The sequence below is a fragment of the Mastigoproctus giganteus genome, chromosome 11 (assembly GCF_048544385.1).
Source record: "Mastigoproctus giganteus isolate SK-2022 chromosome 11, ASM4854438v1, whole genome shotgun sequence".
In the NCBI taxonomy this organism is placed as follows: domain Eukaryota; kingdom Metazoa; phylum Arthropoda; class Arachnida; order Uropygi; family Thelyphonidae; genus Mastigoproctus; species Mastigoproctus giganteus.
Window position 1 is genome coordinate 77,861,652 of NC_143585.1, and position 27,540 is coordinate 77,889,191.

At 37.4% G+C, this 27,540-nt stretch overlaps 1 protein-coding gene across 1 annotated transcript in view; it reads left to right on the forward strand.

The window, feature by feature from the left end:
• The first annotated feature begins 2,272 nt into the window (after positions 1-2,272).
• The window catches only part of LOC150078159 (mannan-binding lectin serine protease 1-like), a 101,841-nt gene continuing 76,573 nt past the window's right edge, over positions 2,273-27,540 (forward strand). The window contains exons 1-2 of the mRNA XM_090384481.1: positions 2,273-2,481; positions 27,326-27,507. Coding sequence (XP_090240607.1) covers positions 2,273-2,481; positions 27,326-27,507 — 391 coding nt within the window. The remainder of the gene's footprint in view (positions 2,482-27,325; positions 27,508-27,540) is intronic.

The following is a 27,540-nucleotide window of genomic DNA, read 5'->3' on the forward strand; positions in this document are numbered from 1 at the left end:
ATATTTCTTTCATGGAGAGGCAGTCACCAGAGGTGGGGGGGAGATGCAGAAGTTGTTAAACATCCTTCCTCCCGAGAAGAATTTCTGATAAGTTTCTCCTTTGGAAGTCTGGTACTTTTGATACCCACCCCTGTAGGGGATGCAGAGAATGTAGTGGGTCCAACCTCTCTGATGTTGGGTGGGGGATAGAGTTTAATCTCACAATGGTCTTTTACATTACCTCTTGAAAGTCCTGTTCTTTGCAGGCAGCTGTGAAGAATTATAAGGGTTGAGGTCCATCATTATCTTTGCCTTGGACCAAGGGAAGGAATTAAATCTGTAATTTAGGATTTTTCCCCCCAATCTCTAGTTCTCTGAATATTATTGTTACAAAATTGTCAATATGCATGCTGGATTTTGTTGCAATGTCAGGGCATTCATATACCACTACTGGCTTATTAAACCAAGATTCCAGTTTTTGGATACTTATTACAGTATGATGTAGTATTTAATGAATATCTTTCTGGATTATACATGGTCCAAGTGGGTTTGTCACGTGACTCATTTGGACAGATCTGGGTTTGAACCCTATCAGAGGCTTGCAGAATTCTTAAAGGATCCCTTTGCTTGGTTAGCTGACCTTAGATAAAGAAATGGAGGACACTCCCATTACCTTTATCCAAGATACACAGGATATTCCAATAATATCCCTTGTATTATTCCACTTTTTTCAGCCCACAAAACATGCAGATTGGCCCATGAACACATCCTTGGATGTAAATAAGAAAATTCTACTCCTGTTACTACTAGAAAAAAATTTGAGCTATATTGTACTCATTTTTGTCATTACCTCATCAATACAATTCATTTTGTTGTCCTGGTGGAGGGGGCTGATATCTTAACATGATTCTGTGTAACATAACACACAGGATAATGATCACATGTGTCATATGAATTTGATGCACTGTGACTAGAATAGTTGATTGCCAAGGTTACACCCAAGGTCCAGGTCGAAAAGCACTGGCAAATTTCTTTACTGTCAGGTTTGCCACTGTGGGGGAGGGGACAGGGAGTCAGAGGGCCCAATGGCTGATTTGGTATGATTGTTAAAGATCACTTGGGGACTTTATAGTTTCACCATTAGAAAAGGGGCTCCAAATATAGGGTAGGCAGAAAAGAGAGGAGAATCCCTTCCTGTTCTTTTCTCCAACAGTAATTCTCACACCCAGGCTCTCTGAGCTCTTGGACTGTCCCTATATTTATTTATGGAATTTTTATTAATTTTGATTACCAAAATTAATTTTATAATAAATAAATAATATCGATTTTTCTGTTTATACTCTGGGATGACCAAACGGTCAGAGGAGTTCACAAGATAGACAGAATACAAGGAACAGCACCGTATTTAGCAGTCACAGGCTTGAACTCTGGTCACTCAAGGCATGTGTACTTATGCACCGGCGCACTGACCACTCGGCTATGGCGGCTGTAGCCAAGTGGTCAGGTTATACATTAAAACATGAATTTAGGGCTTTTGCTCTATAAATTAATAATGCTTTATAAATAAATTAAAATTAGTTAAATTAATTTGATATTATTAGACAGTGGACAAAGTCTTATTAAAAGCTTTGTTGCAGTTAAGTGAGTTTGAATATTATTTTGAAAGCTAAATTTTACATGGCAGTTCTAATTCTGACTTGATTTTACCTTCTGTTGTCATAAGTCAATTATTGCTTGATTTTGTTAATAGTGTAATAGAAATGTTTCTAATTGAAGAATCAGTATCTGGCCTTTTAAATTCTCCAGATTCCATTATTCAGACATTTTAGTATTTTTGCATTGGGTGTGGAATGGAAAGGAAGATTTCTGGTAATGTTGCTATGGATAGACTACTATACCATACTATGAAATTCCATTTGGACAGAATGGCTTCTTAAATTCTGGTGATTTTGAGCAAGTAGTTATAGAGGTATATCACCTATGCAGTTTAAATGATATATTACTATAATATTGTGTACTTCTTATTTTTTCAAATTATCCAACATCTAGAAATCACTCTGTTCATCCAGCCGCAACTCAAAATACCTTTGAAGAAGAAGATCCTTGGCTTTAAATTTGAGAAGTCACGCTCTTTTGAGAAAAAGAGCTTAAATAAGTCTCACATTTGTAAAACAATTCATATCAGTTTCACTGGGTTAAAAATGTTATAAAATTTAAAAAATTTGCTATAAAATCAGAAAAAAAAAACATAAATTGCAGGTAATTATTTGAAAATTGAACTTTCACACAAAAAATGATTGATCTGTATTGTTTTGTCTATACAGATGAAAGCTGTTCCTGGAATATAACAGTTACATCACTTGGTGATCAGGTTTACAGCCCAGGATATCCTAAAATATATCCCAGTAATATTCATTGTCAATGGTATTTATTTGGTGAGGATGATCAAAGCATTGTCTTGAAAATTGTCTCTCTTAAAATTGAAGAGTCTGCTCTTTGCAAGTAAGTTTTATATGCTATATGAACATGGACTGAATTAATAGGCAATTGCTTTCTTCACTTCATGTATTTATTTGCTCTGTATATCAATGGGTAGTGCTTGAATTAGGTCTAAATGCTGTTCTGAGTGATAAGTTTATTTTTAAAATGGAACTAAAAATATTCTGCTGTTAAACTTCCAAAAAAAAAAAAAAGAAGAAAAAAAAGTGTTTTCCAGACTCTTCTTGTGCACACACTGATCCTACCACAAATTTAAGCTGTGTGAAATGGTTTTCTCATATGACGGAGGAGAGAAGAGGAGTTGGGGCTGTTTGCTAATTTTTTACATTTGATGAATGAATTCCATATACAGTAAACCCTCAATTTTACAGAATCATAGGGTAAAGAGGGTGTCTATTATCGATGGTCTGTTAAATCAAAAGTTTTTTCCCAAGACCACACATAATTATATACCTCACATAATTGAAAATTTAAACTGTTACTCTGTATATGTATGTATTAGAAATGCTAAAATAAAGTTAAACAATAAAAAACAAACTTTTATTTACTTTGACTTATTGGTTGATGTGTAATTAGCAGAAGGTAACTTACTACAATTATATAGTGGTGTCTGGAAAAACTTTATTCAAAACTGGGGCTAAGAGTTGTCAGTTGAGATACCGTCAATCTTTAGATGGAGTCCTTAAAATCTCCCTAAACTTAGTCTTGCTTTTCACAATATCTGACAATTTTTTCATACCATATTCCTTACAGACATGAGAAATAGACCTACTAGAATCTAACTTCTCTAACAGCTTTAATTTCTAAGCAACAATCAGATGCACATGCTTTCTCTTTTCACCAGTTTTCATAGGGGGGCCATGATGATACACAGTGAGGTTATAATAAAGAAACAGGTCACAGGCAAGTACCTGGTTTACCTTATCTTATGAACATATTCAAAATACACTCTGGTGCTAGCAAAATTTTTTTATCAGTTAAATCAGAAATCCAGTAAATTAAGAGTTTACTGTATTCATTTTCAGCAACAAAGACAACCTAAATTGAACAACTTCTAAAAAAATTCTCTTACCAGTTGATCCCAACAATGACATTATCCGGTGATGGATAACTAAGTAGTAACAAGGTGCCCTGAGACAAGGATGGACCTGGAGAGAGGATAATTAAAGTGATATCCTCCCCCCCCACCAATATGATTCTAAAAGCATGTTCTTTCATGTTATATTTCTACAACAGCTGTTAACAGAACTATTTTTATAGTTCTGTTAACAGCCCCAAAGATTGGATCTGCTCTGTTTTGGGTGGATTCTTGCTTGCTGCCTTGTATACTTCTTGTTAAGGAGTATGCAAGTCAGCAAGCAAGCATACAGATACATTATGTTTTTAAAGAAATATAAGTTCACAAGAAAGTAAATCTACTAAATTGGTTACATTCATTTTATATAGTTTAATAGAAGGGATAAATCTGCAGAGCTGGTTACTTATGATAGGCATTTTATTAAGTCAAATATAATGATGATTGACTTCATTAATAAGTTACCTATTATGCCTCTTTAAAAGAGTAATTAATTAGACATTCAGACATGATTACAAAGGTTTTATTCCCTTTTACTTCTGACTCTTGTTTTCTCTCTCCTCTTGGGGTAATTTAGAAATTTTTATTTTTTTTTATTTTGGATGGTGCAGCATAAGCCTCAGGCTTCCTTGCACTATATGGCTAATAATATCAATCAAATGATGCTATGATATTGAATAATTCAGTGATAATCAAACTCCATGATGTATGTTTCTCATTAGTTGTTCATAATCATGACTGATAGTTACTATCAGCCAAGGCACCTCTGTAGCCAGGTGGGCAGGAGCAGCAGTGCATAGCACACGCTTCTTGATTAGATTGGGGTTCGAGCCCGTGCCCACCAAATATGGAGGATGCGGAAAGGTCAGGGAATGACCACCGCATATCCCCGGAGCAATATGGCCTTAGTTGCTAATGCTCCTAAAAACCAAATAACAAACAACTATCAGCCAAACTATAAATATTACAATTTTTTAAGTCTTCTTTTTAAAGTTACTAAGAATATGATGCCATTGCCTTAGCAACTTCATTGTCTATTAATTTCTTTATTGTGGGCTTCTTGTTCTCAACTTTCTCTAACCTAACATACTGTAATGAAATTGCCACATATGGTTGTCATTGCAATTCACTAATATATTACCTGGAGATAAGATAGTTTTTATTTCTTGTTTGCAATTAAAAGAAGCAAAGAAGCAATGCTCTTACTCAAATTGTGATGTTCCAAAAAAAAAAAAAAAAAAAATCAAGTGCCACTGATTACAGTTTGCTGTGATCCCCTTCCTGACATGTTGAGCGAGAGCAGTATCTTCTCCATAAAGTTGAAATAATATATCTTATCTCTGTGTAATCTTTAGTGAATTATCCTAATTGTATGCAACAGTTTCATTATATTAAGTTAGGTTAAAAAAAATTGGGAATGAAAAGCTTGCAGTTACCAAAGTGTTGGAATCACATTTTAAAACATTTAAAATAGGGGATGAGTTTAGTTGATTTATTGGTGCAACAGTAACTCAGGCCATAATGCACCCATATGGTCTTAGATGGTACAGATCTGTATAATGTGCAGTTTGATCATCAGTATCTCTCAGTCATTGTTAGGAGCAACCAATGAAAGACATACATCACAAAGTTTGATTATCAGAAATTGCCCAGTAAAATCATAACATGATTCTAGTTTGGAGTCACTTGTGTACAGTTAACTCTTTTCTTTTTTCCTCCTATTTTGTAATGAGGATAACAGTTATAGGGTTTTGCAAGGCAAGAATTTTATGCAAATAAACACATATAATAAATTAGGTTTTGGATATTGAAATGTGCACACTTGGGTAAATAACAATGTGATGCTTAGGTGTTTCAGCAACTTAAGTTTCCTGCACACAAGTGAATGCAATGACTTTCATTGTTGTGCCTACCTTGTCTATTAGTTTTATAGATTGGAGTTTTGTGTTCTCTTTTTCATAAAATTTCAGTGCCAAGGAAAAGTTAAGTTTTTGATTTGTTTGTGAAATTCGCAAAGTTACAATAAAAAATCATTTTTGACACTTGTACAAAAATAAAACTTAATCATGTAAAGAATTTGCCATGTAACAATGTAGCCATATTGGCCCTGGGTGATTTCTGATAGAAAACAGTTCTGGCTCCATGTGCCACATGGAAATTTATCAAATATTTCCATGTGGCATGAAAGGTACAAAATTTAAAAGTTAGTACCAATTTGATTATATTGCTCACTGGCAGGCATATGCAATTTTCACACTGAAAACAGCTCCAATAAAAATTAAAAAGCCATGTACCACTTGGAAAATTTTTAAGACCAGTACAAAGAGATACCTCGTATTGATAGAGTGAACAGATTTTCAGGGATGAAAGTCGGGACAAAAAAAATTCTGAAGAAGAAAAATCAAAAGATTGCTGGGACTCATCTGTAAAAGCCAGAATGATGCAATTTTTACCTCCCTGCCTTTTCTAGGATGCCCTACTATTACAATTACTAATATTATTTCATAAAATAGTGCGTCAAAAGATCTGTAATTTTATTTTTTATTCATGTAAAATTATTGATCAGTTATGCACTGCAAGAACACAGAAATCCTAATCCAAGTACAATTATGTACTTGGATAAAAAAACTAACTATAATTAAAATTTAATAAAGAAATAAAAATATGTATTACATTGAAAAACTAGATCATCCTATTCATAACTATTAGTTGCTTTTTTCACCATATCCTGTTTTATTTAGATTTTTTTTGTTTTATAACAGTTGCAAAATTCCAAGCAAATTAGTTTCCATTTGCAGAATCATTTTCACTGTATTCCAATTCAGTTTCACGCTTCTGTCTGGAGCATGTTCAAAGAAAATATTATTTTCATCCTGGCATGACATGAAGGAATTAAAAAAAAAAAAAAAAAAACCCAACCCAACAAAGATGGGGGTGCAGCTTTTGAAATTCTGTCATATGCGGAAGAGACCAGGATTTGAATCCCTTCTTGTTGTCAGGAGGAGGAGGAACTTTTAATGGTTTTTTTTTCAGCATGTTGAGTGACTTGATTTCAAACAAGGGTTGCATGGTATTTTCTTCCAGAAACTCAGGTTTATGCCATTACCACTTCGATTGCACTATTTGATCACATTTTTTTAAAAACAGTGCTTCGCCAAGTTTTTCTCACCCATTTTTCTTAGTACTACTAAGAAAATGGGTCAGGGAAACTTTGCAGTGCTTTATTTTAATCATTCATTGGAATGCTGAATTCCAACGAATGATTGAAATTCAGCATTCCAAAAAAAAAAAAAAAAAATCCATTGATTTTGAAGAATCAGCAGTGAGAACCAGGTTAATGTTGAGGCTATTGCATCTAAGTGCCAGCTCTCAGGAGTGGAAAAATAGTAGTATTATTGTGGGCCTTTTTCATGTATTGAGTGGTGGCATTTCCCTGTGTGCATCGAGGTGGCTGAGATGGCTTCACATTATTATTATTATTATCCATATGATGCAAGGAAGCCTGAGGCTTATGCTGCACCAGGAAAAAAAAAAGTTCCCGAGTAACCCTGAGACAGAGAGAGGGAGGGGGGAGAGAGGGGAAGAGTCAAAAGTAGAAGGGAATCACCAAGAAAGAGAAGAATGATGATATCCAGTTCAGGACCCTGGGTGTGCCAAGCCCATACTCACCAGATGTGAGCCCCCGGGGTTACATGGTCCTATCTGCAGTTGTCTGTAAGACAACCTGTCTTACTACTTGATCTGCCACTGTGTGGCAGGGGAGCACCAACAGTTGGTTTGGTGTGGTCGTCAAAGAGCATAGGATTTGAGTATCTCACAAGAGCCCAGAATTTGTAGTTTCATCTCTTCAATTTTTAGTTTTAGTTGTTTTCTTTATTTTAAGCAAGATTTTACATCAACACACCCACCATGTTCAATACTTACAAATTTTTTACTGTGCATTCCACATTGGTTAAGGTGATATTTTTTGATTGAGGTCCATTCCTTCAAATAATCTTCTTTAACATTAGCAGAGGCATATGATGCAAAAAAGAAAGCTTTCTTGCATTGTATGCAAGAAAAAAAAAAAAACTTCCTGTTTCACCCATCCATTCACTCTAAAAGTTTGTTTAGTTCAGCCTTGAATTTATTTAAGCTGTCAACTTCCACAGTGACGGAAGCTTTTTTTTTTTTTTCTGTTTCACTTTAGTCAGCGGATGGGCAACCAACCATCTGCTGGCTAAAGGCAAATTTCTGCCTATGATCCTTCAACTACCTTTCCTCAATTTGAATTTATTCCCCCTCAGGTGCAGAATCTGAGCAAGAGGAAGAATCCCATCAGCTTGCTCAACCCATTCAAGGCCTTATATACCTCAATCAGATCACCTCGCAGGTGCCTAACTCCAGACTTTGCAATTTGCAGAACTTAAGCCTTTCTTGGTAACAGCAACCCTTTGTTCGACTCACTAATCTCGTTGCCTCTGTACTTGTTCCAGCAGCTCTACATCTTTCGTCATTGATAAACACAGAAAACAACAGTGGGCCCAACACAGACCCCTGGAGGACACCACTAATTGCATTAGTCCATGAATATCTTTATAAATGCATTTACATGTAGGCATTTTACTGAATGAGAAAAGAAAATATTCAATTAGTAGTGGAAAATGATGCAAGAAAGCACGCTTTTTATACAGTGCCAAAAAAAAACCACATCACATTATAAAACATTATAAAATTGTTCAGCTTGCCTTGATTATATTAACCATGAAAACAGTTCAACGCAATATCAATAAGTAGTGCATGAGATCAGAAATTCAATTCTCATTGATGGTTTATTACAAACTCCTCACATTTTGACGTTAGATGTAAAAGGTATAAATACTGATATTTATTATGATAGTGTTAATTTCTATGCTAAATTAGCAAAATTATATATTATTAATTTAGCTACATATATTTAGTTCAGAAAAATAATTTGCATGAAAAAAATGGGACAAAACATTATCCTAGATCTATTTTAGGGACAGCAGAATATTACACCTAAAATTGGAGCAATCCTAGAAAAATGGGAAGTCTGTGTATTTATGTACAGGAACATAAATATATTATGTAGAGTTTACCTTTGAACTTCTCAACTTAGTACAGTATTAAAGATTAGATATCCTCTTATGCTGGTGGTTATACTCTGTATAGCCCAAAGTATTTGGATACACACAGGTAGTTGCCAAAGGGACTTTCATTCAAAAACCTAATACGTCTGCCTTTGGTCTGAATGACTAAAGTGGCATTTCTATGCTAAGGTAGTCTCAACCTCCTGGGCATACTTTCTATCAAATTTCAGTGTCAGGTAGAATTGCTACTATTTCCCTCTGTAAAGCAGCTATCAGAGCCAGTTTGGAAGACGGTTGTTTTGGTTGCAGCCTAATCTGGTGTTCAGATTTGTCTGACAGATATTCAGTGCAGTTGAGGTACAAGCTTTTCCATGTAATTGAACTAGTTCTGTATGGCCATCACTGTATGACATAAAGCACCATTGTGCTGATACAAGCAAGGCTCATTTCTGTAGCACTGTCAGAGTATAGTAACATACAAGTATACCATGGACTTCAATGCAGCTGAAACAACCTCGTACCATCAGTTAACCCTCAACAAACTTCATGGTTGAGATTAGTATTAGTAGTGGAAAATGAAGCAAGAATACAAGCTTATGGATCTATCCTCCGCTAAGAGTTTGTCTAGTTCTACCTTAAATTTATTCAAACTACCCACCTCTACAACACCAATTGCAAGTTTGTTCCAACAATGAAATACCTGCTGGCTAAAGACAAGTTTCTGACATCTATCCTCAACTATCCTTCCTCAGTTTGAATTTATGCCCCCTGATGTGTAAAGTCTGAGTAAGAGGAAGGAGTCCATCATCATTAATAAGGCTTTGAACAATTCAAAGCCTTAAACGTCTCAATCAGAGGTTTAAGGCTTTGAACAATTCAAAGCCTTAAACATCTCAATCAGAGATCACCTCACAGGTGCCTAGGGTCTAGATGCTGCAATTTGCAGAACTGAAGCCTTCCTGGTAAGAGCACCCTTTTGTTCCTGTCACTAACCTCACTCTTTTTTCTACACCCATTCCAACAGATCCACATCCTTTCTAAAATGAGGCTTCTAGACCTGTATGCAGTACCCAAGATGTGGCCTAACAAATTCATTAGCATTAGTAGAGGCACATCATGCAAGAAAGTAAGCTTATACAGCATCAGCCAAAAAAACCCCATCCCATTTCACTGATCCATTCATTCCAAATGTTTGTCTAGTTCTGTCTTGAATTTATTTAAGCAATCAACTTCAACACAACAACAGATGCAAGTTTGTTCCAGCAATCAACTAACCGCTGGCTAAACACAAGCTTCCAATACAACTGTCTTTCCTCAGTTTGAATCTATACCCCCTCAGGTTTGTAATCTGATCAAGAATCCCATCAGCATTGAGCCTGCTCAATCCATTCAAGACCTTATACACCTCAATCAGATCACCTCTTGGGTGCCTAGTCTCCAGAATCTGCAGTTTGCAGAACTTAAGCCCTGGGAGTAATTGTGCAGTCAGATATGAAGTTTTCTGAGCAATGCAGACAGGCTGCCAGGGCAGGTCATGGGGTTTTGTCAATGATATATAGGAATTTTGCTAGCAGGAAAAAAGGTGATTGTTCCTCTGTATAAGGAAATGGTCAAGCCACAAACTGAATACTGTATACAGGTCTGGAGGCCTCATTTTAGGAAGGATGTAGATTTGCTTGAGCTAGTACAGAGAAGGGCAACAAGATTGGTGAGGGCAATGAAGGGATCCTCTTACCAACAGAGGCTTAAGTTCTGCAAATTGCAGCAGCTGGAAACTAGGCACCTGCGAGGTGATCTGATTGAGGTGTATAAGGCCTTGAGTATGCTGAATTCTGATGGGATTAGCATTAGCATTAGTACAGGCATTTGATGCAAAAAAGCAAGCTTATGCAGCATCAGCCAAAAAAAAAAAAAAAAAAAACCCCACTTCCACTTCACCCCTCTGTTCGTTCAAAATACTTGTCCAGCTGAGCCTTAAACTTATTTAGGCTATCAACCTCCACGACAAGGGATGGAAGTCTGTTCCACCAACCAACCACCCGCTGGCTAAAGGCAAATTTCCGCACGTCTATCCTACATCTGTCTTTCCTCAATTTGAATTTATGCCCTCTCAGGTGATTATTCTGAGCTAGAGGAAGAATCCCATCAGCATTGAGCATGCTCAACCCATTCAAGGCTTTATACACCTCTATCAGATCACCTCGCTGGTGCCTAGTCTCCAGACACTGTAATTTGCAAAACTTAAGCCTTTCTTCGTAAGAGCACCCCTTTGTTCCATTCACTAATCTTGTTGCCCTTCTCTGTACTCGTTCCAGCAGCTCTACATCCTTCTTGAAATGAGGCCTCCAGACCTGTATACAGTACTCTAGGTGTGGCCTGACCATTGCCTTATACAAGGGAATAATCACCTCCTTATCCCTGCTGGAAAAATTCCTGTATATCATTGACAATACTCCATGAGCTACTCTTGCAGCCCGTCTGCACTGCTCAGAGAACTTCATATCCGCCTGCACAACCACCCCCAAGTCCCTTTCATTCTCTACCACTGTCAGCGTAGTACCACAGAGTTGATACGTTGCTCTGGGGTTGCTGTTTCCCATGTGTAGTACTTTACATTTGTCAATGTTAAACTTCATTTGCCACCTCTCAGCCCATCTGCTCAACCTTTCCAGATCCTGTTGCAGCAGCATAGTGTCAGTAGTGTCCTTGACAACCCTGCCAACCTTTGTATCGTCTGCAAACTTGGACATTAAGCTTGATATACCATCATCAATATCATTTATAAATACAGAAAACAATAATGGACCCAACACTGAGCCCTGAGGGACTCCACTAATAACTTTAGTCCACGATGAGCAGTGTCCATTGATTACCACTCTCTGTCTTCTCCCCCTCAACCACCCCTTTATCCATAGCAGCAATTTGCCTCCAATGTCACACTGCTCCAATTTGTGTAGCAGTCTTCCATGTGCAACAGTATCAAAAGCCTTTCTAAGATCCAAGTATATAATATCAACGCTATTCCCTGCATCCAGTTCTTTTGTGACTGCATCATAGTATCCAATCAAATTGGTCAGGCAAGACTTCCCCTTAACCAAACCATGCTGTGTCCGAGCTATAACTGAAGTCTTGCCTAGATGATCCTGCAGTGCTTCTTTAACCAGTGCCTCCATTAATTTTCCTGGAACAGAAGTTAAGCTCACAGGTCTATAATTACTTGTGTCAGCCTTTGATCCTCCTTTGTGAATTGGGGTCACATTTGCACATTTCCAGTCTATGGGTGCCTCCCCTGAGTCCAAGGAAGCTCTCATAATTATGGTTAAGGGTTTGCTTACTTCCTTTGCTGCCTCCTTTAATATAACTGGATAGATCCCATCCACCCCGGGTGCCTTTCTTGTGTTTATCTTCAACAATTTCTCCTCCACTTTACTCCCAGTTATTTCAAGATTCTCTAGCTTACTGCTAGAGTTGAATACACCTCTGGCATTCCCCTCGCTGAATAACTCCTCATGTGTGAATGTCGATGCAAAATATTCATTTAGTTTGTTAGCTACCTGAGCAGGATCATCAACAGTTGACCCATCAATATCAAGTGGACCAATCTGATTCTGAACAAGTGATTCTTCCACTTGTTCAGATTATAAGCCTAAGGGGGCATAAATTCAAATTGTGGAAAGACAGATGGTAGAATAGATGTGCAGAAATTTGCCTTTAGCCAGCGGGTGGTTAATTGCTGGAACAAACTTCCATCTGTCATTGTGGAAGTTGATAGATTAAATAAATTTATGGAGGAACTGGACAAACATTTAGAGGGAATTGTTTTGAAATTTTTTTTTTACAAGAGCACCTCTAGTCTTTAGATCCTGCAACTTGCAGAACATAAGCCTTTCTTTGTAAGTGCACCCTTTGTTCCTCTCACCAATCTTGTTGCCCTTCTCCGTACTTGTTCTAGCAACTCTACATACTTTCTAAAATGAAGTCTCCAGACTTGTATACAGTACTCAAGGTGTGGCCTAACCATTGAAGGGAACAAAACAGTGCTCTTGCGAAGAAAGGCTTAAGCTCTGCAAACTGCAGCTTCCGGAGACTAGGCACCTGCAAGGTGATCTGATTGAAGTGTATAAGGCCTTATACAAAGGGATAATCACTTCCTTGTCTCTGCTTTCCAAATTCCTACATATCATTGACAAAACTCCATGACCCGCTCTGGCAGCCCATCTGCACTGCTCAGAGAACATATCTGACTGCACAGTTACCTCCCCCCAGGTTTTCTTCATCCTCCATCTCCCTGAGTGTAGTACCACACCGTTGGTACATTTCTCTTGGGTTACTGCTACCCATATGGAGTACTTTGCATTTGTCAATGTTAAACTTCAGTTGCTACTTCTCAGCCCATCTGCCTAACTTTTTCTAGATCCTGTTGCATAGCATACTGTCTTTACTGTCATTAAAAACTCTGCCAACCTTTGTATCATCTGCAAACTTGGACATTAAGCCTGATATATATATATGGGTCAGCTCTGAACCCGGGGGGGGGGGGACTCCGCTAATAACATTACAGCAGGCTCTCGTTATAACGTGGTTCACTTTACGCTGATTCGCCCTAATGCTGTTCTTATATTATAACCCGTATTTGACTATAACGCTGTCACAAATCACTATAATGCTCTTTTACAGATGCATTTTTGGAATATTAACGAAATCGTTTCATTTTATGGAGTCGATAGCTTGAAAATGAATAGCAAACAGCAGTAAAATGTTTCTCACGCTGACTTGAGAAATTTTCCCTCAGTGAAATTTTCTTGTGCGTTAATTTAATTGTAGTACAGTGACTTGTTACGTAGTTCCGAGATCAACATTTTAAAAAATGATCAAGTATATTGCTTGCGTTATATGCATTTATCCAAAGTCTAGTCATCACTCAGTACAGTATTAGATATAGTGCATAACGGACAGTTTACTCGAACATTGAATCATAATTAATGCAACCAACGCAGTTACATTTTCGAAGGGTTAATAATGGCAGATAAGAATGAAAAAGCAAAACATCTGGACGCAGTGCGAAGACTATAAATGTAAGAAAAAAGACTGAATTTGAAAATTAAATTAGATATTTTGAAGCGAATCAATTCCGGTTAACGACAAGCGGATGTGTGCCATAATTTAGGACTGGCAAGTTTAACTGTAAGAACAATTATAAGAAATAAAGAATTAATATTAGCAGCGGGAAAGACAGCTGTTCCACTGCCAGCAACTAGGGCTAGGCCAGCTATTAGGATTGAAATGAAGAGACTTTAACTAATTTTATTGAAGATAATATCCAATGCAGAATTCAGTTAAGTTAAATATTATAAATAAAGAGAGAGATTAGCCTATATGATGATCTGAAGAAAACTCACCTAAAAAAAAAAAAAAATGTAGAACCATTTAAAACTAGTAAGGGCTGATTGAATAGATTTAAAATCCAGGGAGAAGCCACAAGTGCAGATCAAGGAGCCGAAACTTTAAAAAAAAAAAAACTTGTTAAAATTATTGAAGAGGGGTGGGTATGTGTGTTATACTTCTCAACAAGTTTTTAACATAGATGAAGCAAGACTTTTTTGGAAACAAATGCCCGAAAGAAGAAAAAACATTGCAAGTTTCAAAGCTGCAAAGGATCGATTGACTTTATTGTTGGGTGGTAATGCTGTGGGGGATTTAAAATTAAAACCCTTTTAGTTTACCAGGAATTTTACCAAAACCGACACATTTTTCATAATTAAATTAAATCAATTTAGATCAATTAAAATCAATTTAGATCAATTAAATTCATGATTTTAATTGGAATTTTAAGTTTAATTTTGATATGTAAATAGTTGACACATAATTATATAAGTATGTAATGCAGAATATTTTATATGTACAAATATTTGAATATTAAATATTTTGACCGATATTTTGCATATTTTCACTACCGTTTATTGTTGATTAGGGAATATCCTATGGTACCGACCGCAACTCACAAATACATATGTTACCTTATGGGAATGCGGCGCTCACTTAGCGCTCTGTTTTTCCGGAACGAATTATCAGCGCTAAGCGAGGGTCACCTGTAGTTCACATAGAGCAGTGTCCATTTATTACCGCTCTCTGCCATCCCTTTATCCATTGCAGTAACTTGCCCTTAATGCCATATCGCTCCAATTTGTACAGCAGACTTCCTTGTTCAATCATTGACAAGACCCCATGACGTACTCTGCCAGCCTGTCTGCACTGCTCAGAAAATTTCATATCTGAATGCACAATTACTCCCAGGTCTCTTTCATTCTCCACTACCCTGAGTGTAACACCACATATTTGGTACATTTCTCTGGGATTACTGCTACCCATATGCAGTACTTTGCATTTGTCAATGTTAAACTTCAGTTGCCACTTCTTAGCCCATCTACCCAACTTTTCCAGATCTTGTTGCAGCAACATACTGTCATTACTGTTATTAACAACCCTGCCAACTTTGTATCATCTGCAAACTTTGACATTAAGCTTGATATACCTTCATCAATATCATTGATAAATATTCAAAACAACATTAGGCCCAACACCAAACCCTGAGGGACACCACTAATAACATTAGTACACGTAGAGCAGTACCCATTGATTACCACTCTCTGTTCGCCCACCCAATCATCCTTTTATCCATTGTAGCAACTTGCCCTTAATGCCATACTGCTCCAATTTATACAGTAGTCTTCCATGTGCAACAGTATCAAAAACTTTCCTGAAAGCCAAGTATATGATATCAAAATTATTTTTTGCATCCAGTTCCTTTGTGACCATATCATAGTATCCAATCAAATTGGTCAGACAAGACTTCCCAGTAACAAAACCATGCTGTGTCTGAATTATTACTGCAGTCTTGTCTAGATGATTCTACAATGCTTCTTTAACCAGTGACTCCATTATTTTCCCTGGAACAGAAGTCAAACTAACAGGTCTGTAATTACTCGTGTCACCCTTTGATCCCCCCTTTGTGAATTGGAGATATATTTGCACATCTACAGTCTGTGGGGACACCCCCAGAGTCCAAGGATGCTCTCATAATTATGGCTAAAGGTTTGCTTACTTCCTTTGCCTCCTCCTTTGATATAACTGGATAGATCCCATCAACCCCAGGTACCTTTCTTATGTTTAACTTCAACAATTTTTCCTCCACTTTTCTCTCAGTTATTGCAAAATCATTCAACTCCCTGTTAGAGTTTGATAAACATCTGGCCCTCTTCTCCTTGAATAACTCATCATGTGTGAATGTAGATGCAAAATACTCATTTAGTTCAGCAGCTATCTGAGAATGATCCTCTGCAGTCGAACCATTGTTATCAATTGGACTAATCTGTTTCATCCCCTTCCTTTTAGAGTTTATATAAGTAAAGAAGTCTTTGCTGTTTTATTTTGCATCCTTTTCCAAAGATTATGAAAAATCTGCCTTTGCTTGCCTAACTTTGTGGCTTGATTACAAACTAGCTTGTATCTCCTACTGGCTTCTATGTCGCCTGACAATTTATGTGCATCCCATGCATTTTTCTTCTCTGCCACGAGTCTCATTAGTTCATCTGACATCCATTTGGGCCTAAACCTACTGCAGTGTTACTTAGTTGGAACAAAAAGCCTAGTAGCTTCCAAAATTAATTCCTTGAATGCTTCTCATTTAGAATTTGCTGTTGGTAACATCATCAGTTGGTCCCACTGTAGAGAATTTAAAAATCTCCGAGTCCTCTGTAGTCGCCTTTACGAAACGAAAAACCCTTACCTTTACCCATGAGAGGGCGCTGACTCTCTTTAGAAAATACAGCTGCGAGTTACAGGCTCCGAAAAAAATGATAAGTGTTTGCTTTTTATTTACATAATTGTTATTTTATATTGTACTTAATATGTAGTCTTATAGTTCTAATTACACTGGTTATTTTTATTTTAATTTATATAAACAGTTTTTGTAGATATATGTAATACTTTATAAATCCGTTATTTCGTTCGAATATTGCAGGCATTGTTTTTGTATATAGTGATAGGGAATTCGAATTTTTAATTGAGGTAGCTAGGTAGCTCTAACTTATAATTATAGAAACAGTAATACGCTTCACTGTTTCTATTAGATAGCGTAGTATTGACATTTAATTAATTTAATTTATTGATTTTATTAATTTAAAGTATCAGGCCCCAAACTAGAGCAGCAAAGCAACGGGCACAAAGTGGCAGGAGTGCTGTGACTCAAGGGAGAATTGAGGGAGCGATTCTCCAACGCATCACAGCCTAAAAAAATGTGCAACTTGTGAAATGTTTGCCGAACTATCTGGAACGGAACATGATATTGCCATGGGGGATGTCTTTGTGTGTGCGCGCGATGTAAGGAGTGTAAGGAAATCAGGCGACAACTCAGCGTTGTTATGGGCCTATATGAGAGTTTGAAGGACAGGGTGGATGCCCTCGAAAGATCTAAATTGAGGGGCCCATCAGGCTCTGAGCTGCCCACATCAACGCCAGAGCTTGCACTTGGTCATCACGCAACACAGCAGCAACCCCCAAGGCAGAATGCGCTGGTCCCACAGGAACTAGTAGTTGTTGGTGACTCTATTGTCAGGGGAAACGAGAAACATCCTTTGTAAAAAGGATAGGTGGAACAGGACCTGGGTATGTCTGCCAGAGGCAAAGTTTGATGGCGTTGTAGAGCAGATATCATCTTTTAAGGGCACAAAAGGTGATATAGTTGTACACGTTGGCACTAATGATATCAAGAGTAGGAGACTGGCAGAATTACTTAAAAGTACAGGTCACTGATGAAAAAAAGCCGTGAATTAGGGTTGAATTTGAAAGTGTCTGCAATTCTGCCCAGACACGATAGGAGGGAGTATATGATGAGAGCCTTGTTGATCAATTCGGCCCTGGAAAGATTGTGCAAGGCTAAAGGGATAGAATTTTTTTCAGCCTGGACTGTACTTGTTAACAGGAGAGACTGCTTCTACAGGGATGGGCTACACTTAAATAGAAAGGGTGCAAGAATATTTGCTGATGCTATCGAGGCAGTGTTGGGTGGGTCGGAAAACTGATAGCTTGGGGGGATACAAGGACTAATAGTTTAACAGTAGCCGTAGGCAGAGGTGAAGGTGATTCTTGCACAACTTCTATTAGAATAAGTAGCGACCTGGAGCGAGGGGGTGTTGGGGGTTTCAGGGACGGGTGGCAGTCATCGTGAAAGAGGTGGGTATATGGGATGTGTTAGGGTAACTAGGAATAGGAGTAGGAGCATGTATACTTGCATGTATACCAATGCAGGAAGTATAGTAAATAAATTTGATGAATTTGAAGTGTTGGTCAAGACATCAAAGGCGGATATTGCTGGGATATCAGAGACATGGTGTCACACTGATATACGGAATGCCGAACTGGAATTTCGGGAGTACAATGTGTACAGAAAGGATAGACAGGATAGGAAGGGAGGAAGTGTTATGCTGTTAATTAAGAAAAACATAAAATCAAAAGAAGTGCATCCAGTTGATATAGATGAACAGTGCACTGTTTAGTCAGTTTGGTGTGACATAAGCACTGCGAAAGCAAAAATAAGAGTAGGTGTGTGTTATAGACCTAATGACTCGAATGAGTACAATGCACAGTTGTACAGAGAAATAGAGTGGGCTAGTAAATTGGAATGTCTTATAATGGGGGATTTTAACTTCCCAGATATTGACTGGAACTTGTGTGTTGGGCACTCACACACTAGTCAGACTTTTGTGGATTTATTGGATGATTGTTTTCTGCAGCAGCATGTTCGAGAGGCAACCAGAGAAAGTAATATTCTTGATCTGGTTATCAGCAGTGATCATTCATGTATTAAGAATTTGCAGATAAAAGAACCACTAGGTGGCAGTGATCACAGTGTACTGATGTGGGATTTACTTAAAGATTTAATTACCATCAGGGGTAAAGGAAAGGGTTTTTGCTTCCGTAAAGGCGAGTACAGTGGTCTCCGACAGTTTTTAAATTCTGTAGAGCGGGATCAACTGATGATGTTACCAACAGTAAATTCTAAGTGGGAAGCATTCAAGGAATTAATCGTGGATGCTACTAAAAGTTTCATACCTATTAAGAAATATTGTTCAAGGTTTAAGCCTAAATGGTTGTCAAATGAACTAATGAGACTTGTAACAGAGAAGAAAATGCATGGGATGCATATAAATTATCAAACGACTCAGAAGCCTATGGCAGATATAAGTTAATCTGTAATCAGGTCACAAAGGAGGTTCGGCAGTGAAAGGCAGATTACGAGAAATCCTTGGCAAAAGATGCTAAGAAAAACAGCAAGGATTTCTTTACTTATATAAACTCTAAAAGGAAGGGGATGAATATGATCGGTCCACTTGACATCGATGATCCTGCTCAGATAGCAAACAAACTGAATGAGTATTTTGCATCTACATTCACACATGAGGAATTATTAAGGTTTGAAAATGGCAGAAGGTTATCAAATTGTAGCAGGATACTTAATGATTTTGTAATAACTGAGAGCAAAGTGGAAGAGAAACTGTTGAAGTTAAACGTAAGAAAAGCACCTGGGAGTGGATGAGATCTATCCAGTTATGTTAAAGGAGGCGGCAAAGCAACTAAGCAAACCCTTAGCCATAATTATGAGAGCATCCTTGGACTCAGGGGAGGTTCCCAGGGACTGGAGATGTGCAAATGTATCCCCAATTCACAAAGGGGGATCGAAGGGTGACATGAGTAAATACAGACCAGTTAGTTTAACTTCTGTTCCGGGTAAAATAATGGAGTCGCTGGTTAAAGATGCATTGCAGGATCATCTAGACAAGACTGCAGCAATAATTCAGACACAGCATGGGTTTGTTAAGGGAAAGTCTTGTCTGACAAATTTGATAGGATATTATGATGTGGTTACATCATAATATCCTATCAAAGGAATTGGATGCAAAAAATAATTTTGATATCATATATTTAGATTTCAGGAAAGCTTTTGACACTGTTGCGCATGGAAGACTATTGTACAAATTGGAGCAGAATGGTATTAAGGGTAAGTTGCTACAATGGATAAAAGGATGGTTAAGTGCGAGAAGACAGAGGGTGGTAATCAATGGGTGCTGCTCTTCTTGGACTAATGTAATTAGTGGAGTCCCACAGGGTTCGGTGTTGGGTCCACTGTTGTTTTGTATATTTATCAATGATATTGATGAAGGTATATCAGGCTTAGTGTCGAAGTTTGCAGATGATACAAAGGTTGGCAGGGTTGTTAATGACAGTAATGGCAGTGTGCTACTGCAACAGGATCTAGATAATTTGGGCAGATGGGCTGAGAAGTGGCAACTGAAGTTTAACCTTGACAAATGCAAAGTACTGCATATGGGTAGAAGTAACCCCCAGAGAAACGTACCAACTGTGTGGTACTACACTTAAGGTGGTAGAAAATGAAAAAGACCTGGGAGTAATTGTGCAGTCAGATATGAAGTTTTCTGAGCAATGCAGACAGGCTGCCAGGGCAGGTCATGGGGTTTTGTCAATGATATATAGGAATTTTGCTAGCAGGGAAAAGGAGGTGATTATCCCTCTGTATAAGGCGATGGTCAGGCCACGCCTTGAGTACTGCGTACAGGTCTGGAGGCCTCATTTTAGGAAGGATGTAGATTTACTTGAGCGTGTACAGAGAAGGGCAACAAGATTGGTGAGGGGAATGAAGGGATCCTCTTACCAAGAGAGGCTTAAGTTCTGCAAATTGCAGTGGCTGGAGACTAGGCACCTGCGCGGTGATCTGATTGAGGTGTATAAGGCCTTGAATGGGTTCAGCACGCTGAATTCTGATGGGATCATTCCACTTGTTCAGATTACGAACCTAAGGGGGCATAAATTCAAATTAAGAAAGGACAGATGTAGAATAGATGTGCGGAAATTTGCCTTTAGCCAGCGGGTGGTTAATTGCTGGAACAAACTTCCATCTGTCGTTGTGGAAGTTGATAGGTTGAATAAATTTAAGGAGGAACTGGACAGGCATTTGGAGGGAATGGTGTGATTTTTTTTTTTTTTGGCTGATGCTGCATAAGCTCATACATTTGCTTTCTTGCATCACATGCCACTACTACTACTACTACCCTTGATGGTTGTTGCATCTTTAAGTAAATCCCACATCAGTATACTGTGATCACTGCCACTTACTGGTTCCTTTATCTAAAAATTTGTAATGCATGAATAATCACCGCTGATAACCAGGTAAAGAGTATCATTCTCTCTCTCTCTCTCTCTCTCTCTCTCTCTCTTGTTGCCCCTCTAACAGGCGCCTCCGTAGCCAGGTGTGCAGGAGCAGCAGTGCGTAGCACACGCTTCTTGATTAGACCGGGGTTCGAGCCCGTCACCACCAAATACGGAGGATGCGGAAAGGTCAGGGAATGACCACCGCATATCTCCGGAGCAATAGGGCCTTAGTTGCTAATGCTCCTAAAAACCAAACAACAACAACTTGCCCCTCTAACATGCTGCTGTAGAAAACAATCCAATAAATCCACAAAAGCCTGGCTAGTGTGCAAGTGACCAACTCACAAGTTCCAGTCTATATCTGGGAAGTTAAAATCCTCCATTGTAAGACACTCTGATTTACTGGTCCACTCTATTTCTCTGTATAATTGTTGATTGTACTCATCTGAGTCATTAGGCCTATAACGAACTCCTACCCTCATTTTTGCTTTCCCAGTGCTTATGTCCCACCAGATTGACTCAACATTGCACTGTCCATCTATGTGAACTGGATGGACTCCCTTAGATTTTGTGTGTTTCTTAACTAACAGCATAACCCTTCCTATCCTGTCTATCCTTTCTGTACACATTGTACTCCCCAAATTCCAATTCTGCATCCCTTATATCTGTGTGGCACCACGTCTCTGATATCCCAACAATATCTGCCTTTGATGTCTTAACCAGCAATTCAAATTTATCAAATTTATTTACATGCAGGTATACATACACATGTTCTTACTCTTAGTTATTCTAACACAGCCTCTGTATTTACTTGTTTCATGATCCCCCCAGTAGTTCCTGAAATCCCCAGCAACTGACTTTCCGGGCTGCTGCTCATTACAATAGAAGCAGTGCAAGAATCATTTCCACCTCTGCCTGCAGCTACTGTTAATTTATTTGTCTGTGAATCCCCCCAAGCTAGCAGTTTTTCGACCCACCTAACATTGCCATGATATCATCAGCAAATATTCTTGCACCCTTTCTATTTAAGTGTATCCCATCCCTGTAGAAACAATCTCTCCTGTTAACAAGCACAGACCACACTGGGAAAAATTCTACCCCATAAACCCTGCACAATCTCTCTAGGGCTGAATTGATTGACAAGGCTCTCATCATATACTCCCTCCTATCATGTCTGGGCAGGATTTCAGACACTTTCAAATTTAACCATAACTCGACGTTTTTTCAGCATTGACCTGTACTCGCTTAGTAAATCCACAGATCTCCTACACTTAATGTCATTAATGCCAACGTGTACAATGATATCACCTTTTGTGCCCTTAAAAGATGATATCTGCACAACGTCGTCAACCTTTGCCCCTGGAAGACATACCCTGGTCCTATTCCACCTATCCTTTTTGTACATTATATTTCCCATTTCTCTGACAATTGAGTCACCAACAATAACTAGCTCCTGTGGGACCAGCGCATTCTACAAAACTCCATGTGCTGCCCTGGCAGCTTGACTGCACTGCTCAGAGAACTTCACATCTGACTGCACAATTACCCACAGGTCATTTTCATTCTTCAATACCCTGATTGTGATACCATATGGTTGATACATTAATCTGGGATTACTGCTACCCGTATGAAGTATCTTGCATTTGTCGATGTTAAGCTTCAGTTGCCACTTCTCAACCCATCTGCCTAATTTGTCTAGATATTGTTGCTGTAGTATATACCCTGATTACTGTTATTAACCACCTTGCTAACCCTAGTATCATCTGTAAACTTAGATATTAAGCCTGGTGTGCCATCATCAATATTGTTAATAAATATAGAAAAAAAAAAGAAATGGGCCCAGCACCGAACTCTGGGGGACTCCTTTAATATCATTAATTCAAGAGGAGCTGTGCCCATTGATAACTGTGATATCTACTCTATCTTTTCCCACTGGACTCTCCCTTTCTCCATAGCAGTGACTTGCCCTCAATGCCACATTCCTCCACATTCCTTTTCTGATATAAACAGATATCTTGCAAGTTGTAAATAAGTGACAAGAAGCGGCATTATAAGTCATCATTGGGAGATGACCCTATTACATCGCAACCCCCGCTGTCTTCACATCCTCTGTTCAAATAAACAACAGAAAGAGAACAAATGTTCGGTGCATCACGTGGATTGCTGTGTTCTGTAGTACTGCAAAAAGAAGAATTTTCTTTCATTATTTAAGTCAGGAGCGATTCAGTCGATTTTTTTAATAGTAATTTTTTTGTTTAGAAATTGCGAAAATGACAGGTAAATGCAAAAGAATTGTGCTTTCAATTGAGCAAAAACTTCAAATTATTGAAAAGTTTGAAAATGGTGCATCTGTTAAATCTTTAATGAAACATTATAATGTTGGTGACCAAACCATATGCGACATCGTAAAAAATAAAAGTAAGCTATTAGATTTTGCAAGCACATGATAGTGTTCAAGGCATGACTAACAGAAAAATGATGAAACTGTCTACATACGAGGACCTTGATAAGGCAATGGTGTTGTAGTTTAGCCAACAAAGAGCAGAAGGCATTCCAGTCTCTGGGGCAGTTTGCGCAGCAAAGGAAAAATATTTTTTCGTAGAATTAAAACTGCAGGGTGATTTTAATGCATCTTCTGGGTTGTTGACGCGGTTTTAACAGAGGCACGGCATTCATCAGATTTCCATTCAAGGTGAAAAACTAAGCAGTGATGCACCGGCTGCCCAAGAATTCACCAGTGAGTTTCAAAAATTTATTGAAACCAGTGAACTGAAACAGGATTGTACTGGAAATGCCTTCCATCAAAAACTTTGACTTAGGAAACAGAGAGGTAAAAGCTACAGGACATAAAATGCAAAAGCAAAGATTGACAGTTCTTTGCTGTGCAAATGCTGCCGGGTCTCATTCTTTGAAACTCTGCGTGATTGGAATGACAAAAAAACTACGGGCTTTCTCGAGTATTTTACTATCATATTTACCTGTTGATTACTACAACAATAAGTCAGCCTGGATGGACAGGAAGATATTTTCCAGTTCATTTAGAATTTAATTTGTGCCTTCAGTGTGCCAACATCTGGCATCACTGGGCTTGCCACAGAAAGCTGTCCTGCTATTAGATAATGCATAAAGTCATCCCAATGAAGAAATTCTAAAATCAGATGATGGAAATATTTTCATCAAATATTTACCTCCCAATGTGACAGCTTTAATACAACCTGTGGATCGAGGCGTCATTCAACAAATGAAAGCAGTTTATCGCAGAAATTTATCTCTCAAGTTAGTGGAAGAAAATGATTGTGATTTATTGACATTTTGGAAAAACCTGACTGTATTGGATGCAATTTATGAAGTTTCAGCAACATGGAAATCAATAAAAAGCATAATCTTAAAGAGGTCTTAGTAAAATTTTACCAGGAAACGAAGAATTCTCGGGATTTGAAGAACACTGCGAAGATCTGGTACCAGAAATGTTATGAAATTTGCAACAAATTGAGGGGTGTGGGGATGTCGATGAGCAATCAATTCATGATTGGCTTAATTCTGACAAAGATTTTAGCTGGTCATGAAGTACTAAATGATGAAGAAATTTTACCTCAAGTAACGGCTACTACACCACCACCACCACTAAGAAGAGAAAGAAGAGTTGATATAGTCACAAAAAATTAGCCATAATGTTGCTTTAAACCACACAGAAGCACTTTCTATCGGAAAAACTGGTTTTAAGAAATATTTAAAGCGCCATTCGTCAAAAAGTTGCAAAAGGAAAAAAAGCAACCTTCTGTACTTTTGTATTTCTCTAAGTTAACTGATTTTCGCTGATCTCTTTCTATTTTTTGTAAAATTAAAATATAATTTAAAAACAAAATGTGTTTTAAAGATAACAATAGACTTTTAAGTTAAAACAAACTTGTTAAAAATATTGTGAAAATTATTGTGCACCACCATCGGCAGGCTTTGGTGCCTGATGCAAGCATACATCATTATTTTTTCATTTTTTATCCATCGGCATATTTTTTAGGTACGTTGCTGAACATTTTTTGATATTTTTGGATTAACTGGGAAATCGATTATCCGGGATTTTATTTTTACTACCATCTGTCCCGGAAAATCAAGAGTCTACTGTATTCAGTGCTTTTTTTGGGATGGTACGCAATGGTATGGCATACTGGTGGCTCCTTTATTAACAGCGCCGTGTGACATTTGGATGTAGTACACTTCAAAATTTGTAATATTCTGTAAATTTTTTTCACTTTACCTGCTATTCAAATAAGCTTAAAGTTATTTATCTAAATTTGCATTTTTTGCTGGTTATTGTTAAGATATTTTCTATATAAAACTTTATATTTTTTTGAATTACCCTTGGAAATTACATTTAAAATACAGTAGTTTCTGTTGACTGAAGAATATTTTCATATAATGAATGGATTAGGACAGACGTAACTCGGTACGCACTGTTCGCATTTCTGGCCTTCAGGCAATTAAGTGCTGCTGCACGAATTAAGAGAGCTAATGGGATTACCATTCTACAACTTAGTGGAACTTGTAAAACCTATCTGACCGCCTGTTCCACATATGGAGAAATCGCACTGGTCAACACTGAGCAGATCAAGGGGTATTCCTGATGGTGACAATGGGCTTTGATCAACCTTCTACTGCAGTGGTGTCCAACCTTTTCCCATACAGGGGCCATATTCAAAAAAAATTCAAAGATAGATTTCTTTCACCGGCCGCACTGAGTGATTCATGAAAAATTAGTGTGTTATGTTTTCCATATCTTGTTACATGTAAAAGTAAAATTGAAAATATTTGAAAATTTTATTAAGTACAATACACAATTACATTTACTGAGAAAATTTTTTTGATAATTAACAAAATTTAAAATGCTGTTTTAGTTCACTTTCCACGTGGGCCATAGGTTGGACAGCACTGTGAATCAACTGTAAGCTCCCTGTTCGAGAATTAGGAGAGAGTGATTTTATTTTACCCCGAAAAATAATCATCTGCTGTTTCGCAGAAGTGCATTATCCACATTTTTCCATTAATTTTCCCTATCTCTGTTTACATGGTCATAGTACCTGAATATCTGAATGACACCGACATTTTGGACAGTTTAAAAAAAAAAAAAAGAAAAGAAAATATTCAAATTTAAGAACTAGTGACAATATTGATGACGAAACGAGAGAAGGAAAATGAGGACAATGAAGGTATTAAACCTTCTAAACATGAAGTTGGCATTTGGTGAAAATGAAATTAGAAAATTGTCAATTAGGTTACAGTTAAATGAAAGAAATGCAATTCGTGGATACCTAATTGAAAAGACGGTTTCAGAAGAATTGAAGCATATGATGAACACTTTGACTGTGATACCAATTTCATTGAGTGAATGTGAATATTCACACAAATGAATCTGATCAACAGCCCAACCAGAGCTTCGTTGATGACAAAAACAATTTCTTCGCTACTGTTTCTTAAAATTGTAGGCCCACCAGTGGCACGCATCAATCCAGCAAATATGTTGATTCGTGGCTGCTTCAGAAACGTCATTCAATAACAGACACAAACAGAAGAAAAGAAGTCGGTGTAGTGTGTCGGATCGGATGAGAACTTAATAAAAATTTGGAATATTCTACAAAAACTTTATTATGAAATAATTTTTACTTATTATTTTTTACTTATTACTTATTTTACTCACATTTTACTTATTTTTTTATATACTTGAAGGGTGCCTCCATAGCCAGGTGGGCAGGAGCAGCAGTGCGTAGCATACACTTCTTGATTAGAGTGGGGTTCGAGCCCGTGACCACCAAATACGGAGAATGCGGAAAGGTCGGGGAATGACCACCGCATATCCCCGGAGCAATATGGCCTCAGTTGCTAATGCTCCTAAAAAAAAAAAAAAAAAAAACAAATAATAATGTACTTGAATAATAAATTTGTGCATAATAAACTGTGTGTTAATATACTTCATTTGTTGTTTCCAAAAACATTACTACGTACTAAAGTAACAATATCAGGAAAAAAATTTTTAGAGTATTTTTCATATCCTTTTATTTAAAATTTTTTCTGATAGAAAAGAATGAGTACCGACACCTATTTTTTAAAAAAAAAAAAAGCACTGAATATATTACATATGTTGTGCTGATTCAAGTATTGTAATATGGGATTCATCATTTATAAAAAAAATAAATCCAGTTCATTACTTTTGATACTTTTACTAATAAAAGAAAGGAATCCAGCTAATTACTTTTGTTACATAAATTAAAATAAATAAAATTCCATAAGGAAGGCACACTGTGCTCATTCCTTCCCCATGCCACTGCCACTAACAAATATATGCCTGCAAGAATGAATATTGAAATAATAAATAAATATCAGTTTAATTTTAATATTAAAGGTTACAGTAACATCATTCCTAACTATAGCAAATTTACTTATATTTATGTATTTTTCATTATAGATATGATTACTTAGAAATTTATAGTGTTGGAGTCAATGAATTACTGCTGGGCAGATTCTGTGGTAGTGTCAATAATCGTAATATTCACACTAACGAAAGCAGAGTACTTGTTGTTTTTCATTCAGATGCTGAATATGAAGAAAATGGATTTTTAATTGAGTATCAGCTCGGTAACCATTCAGGTATGTGAATCTCTTTCTTGTGTACAAACATAA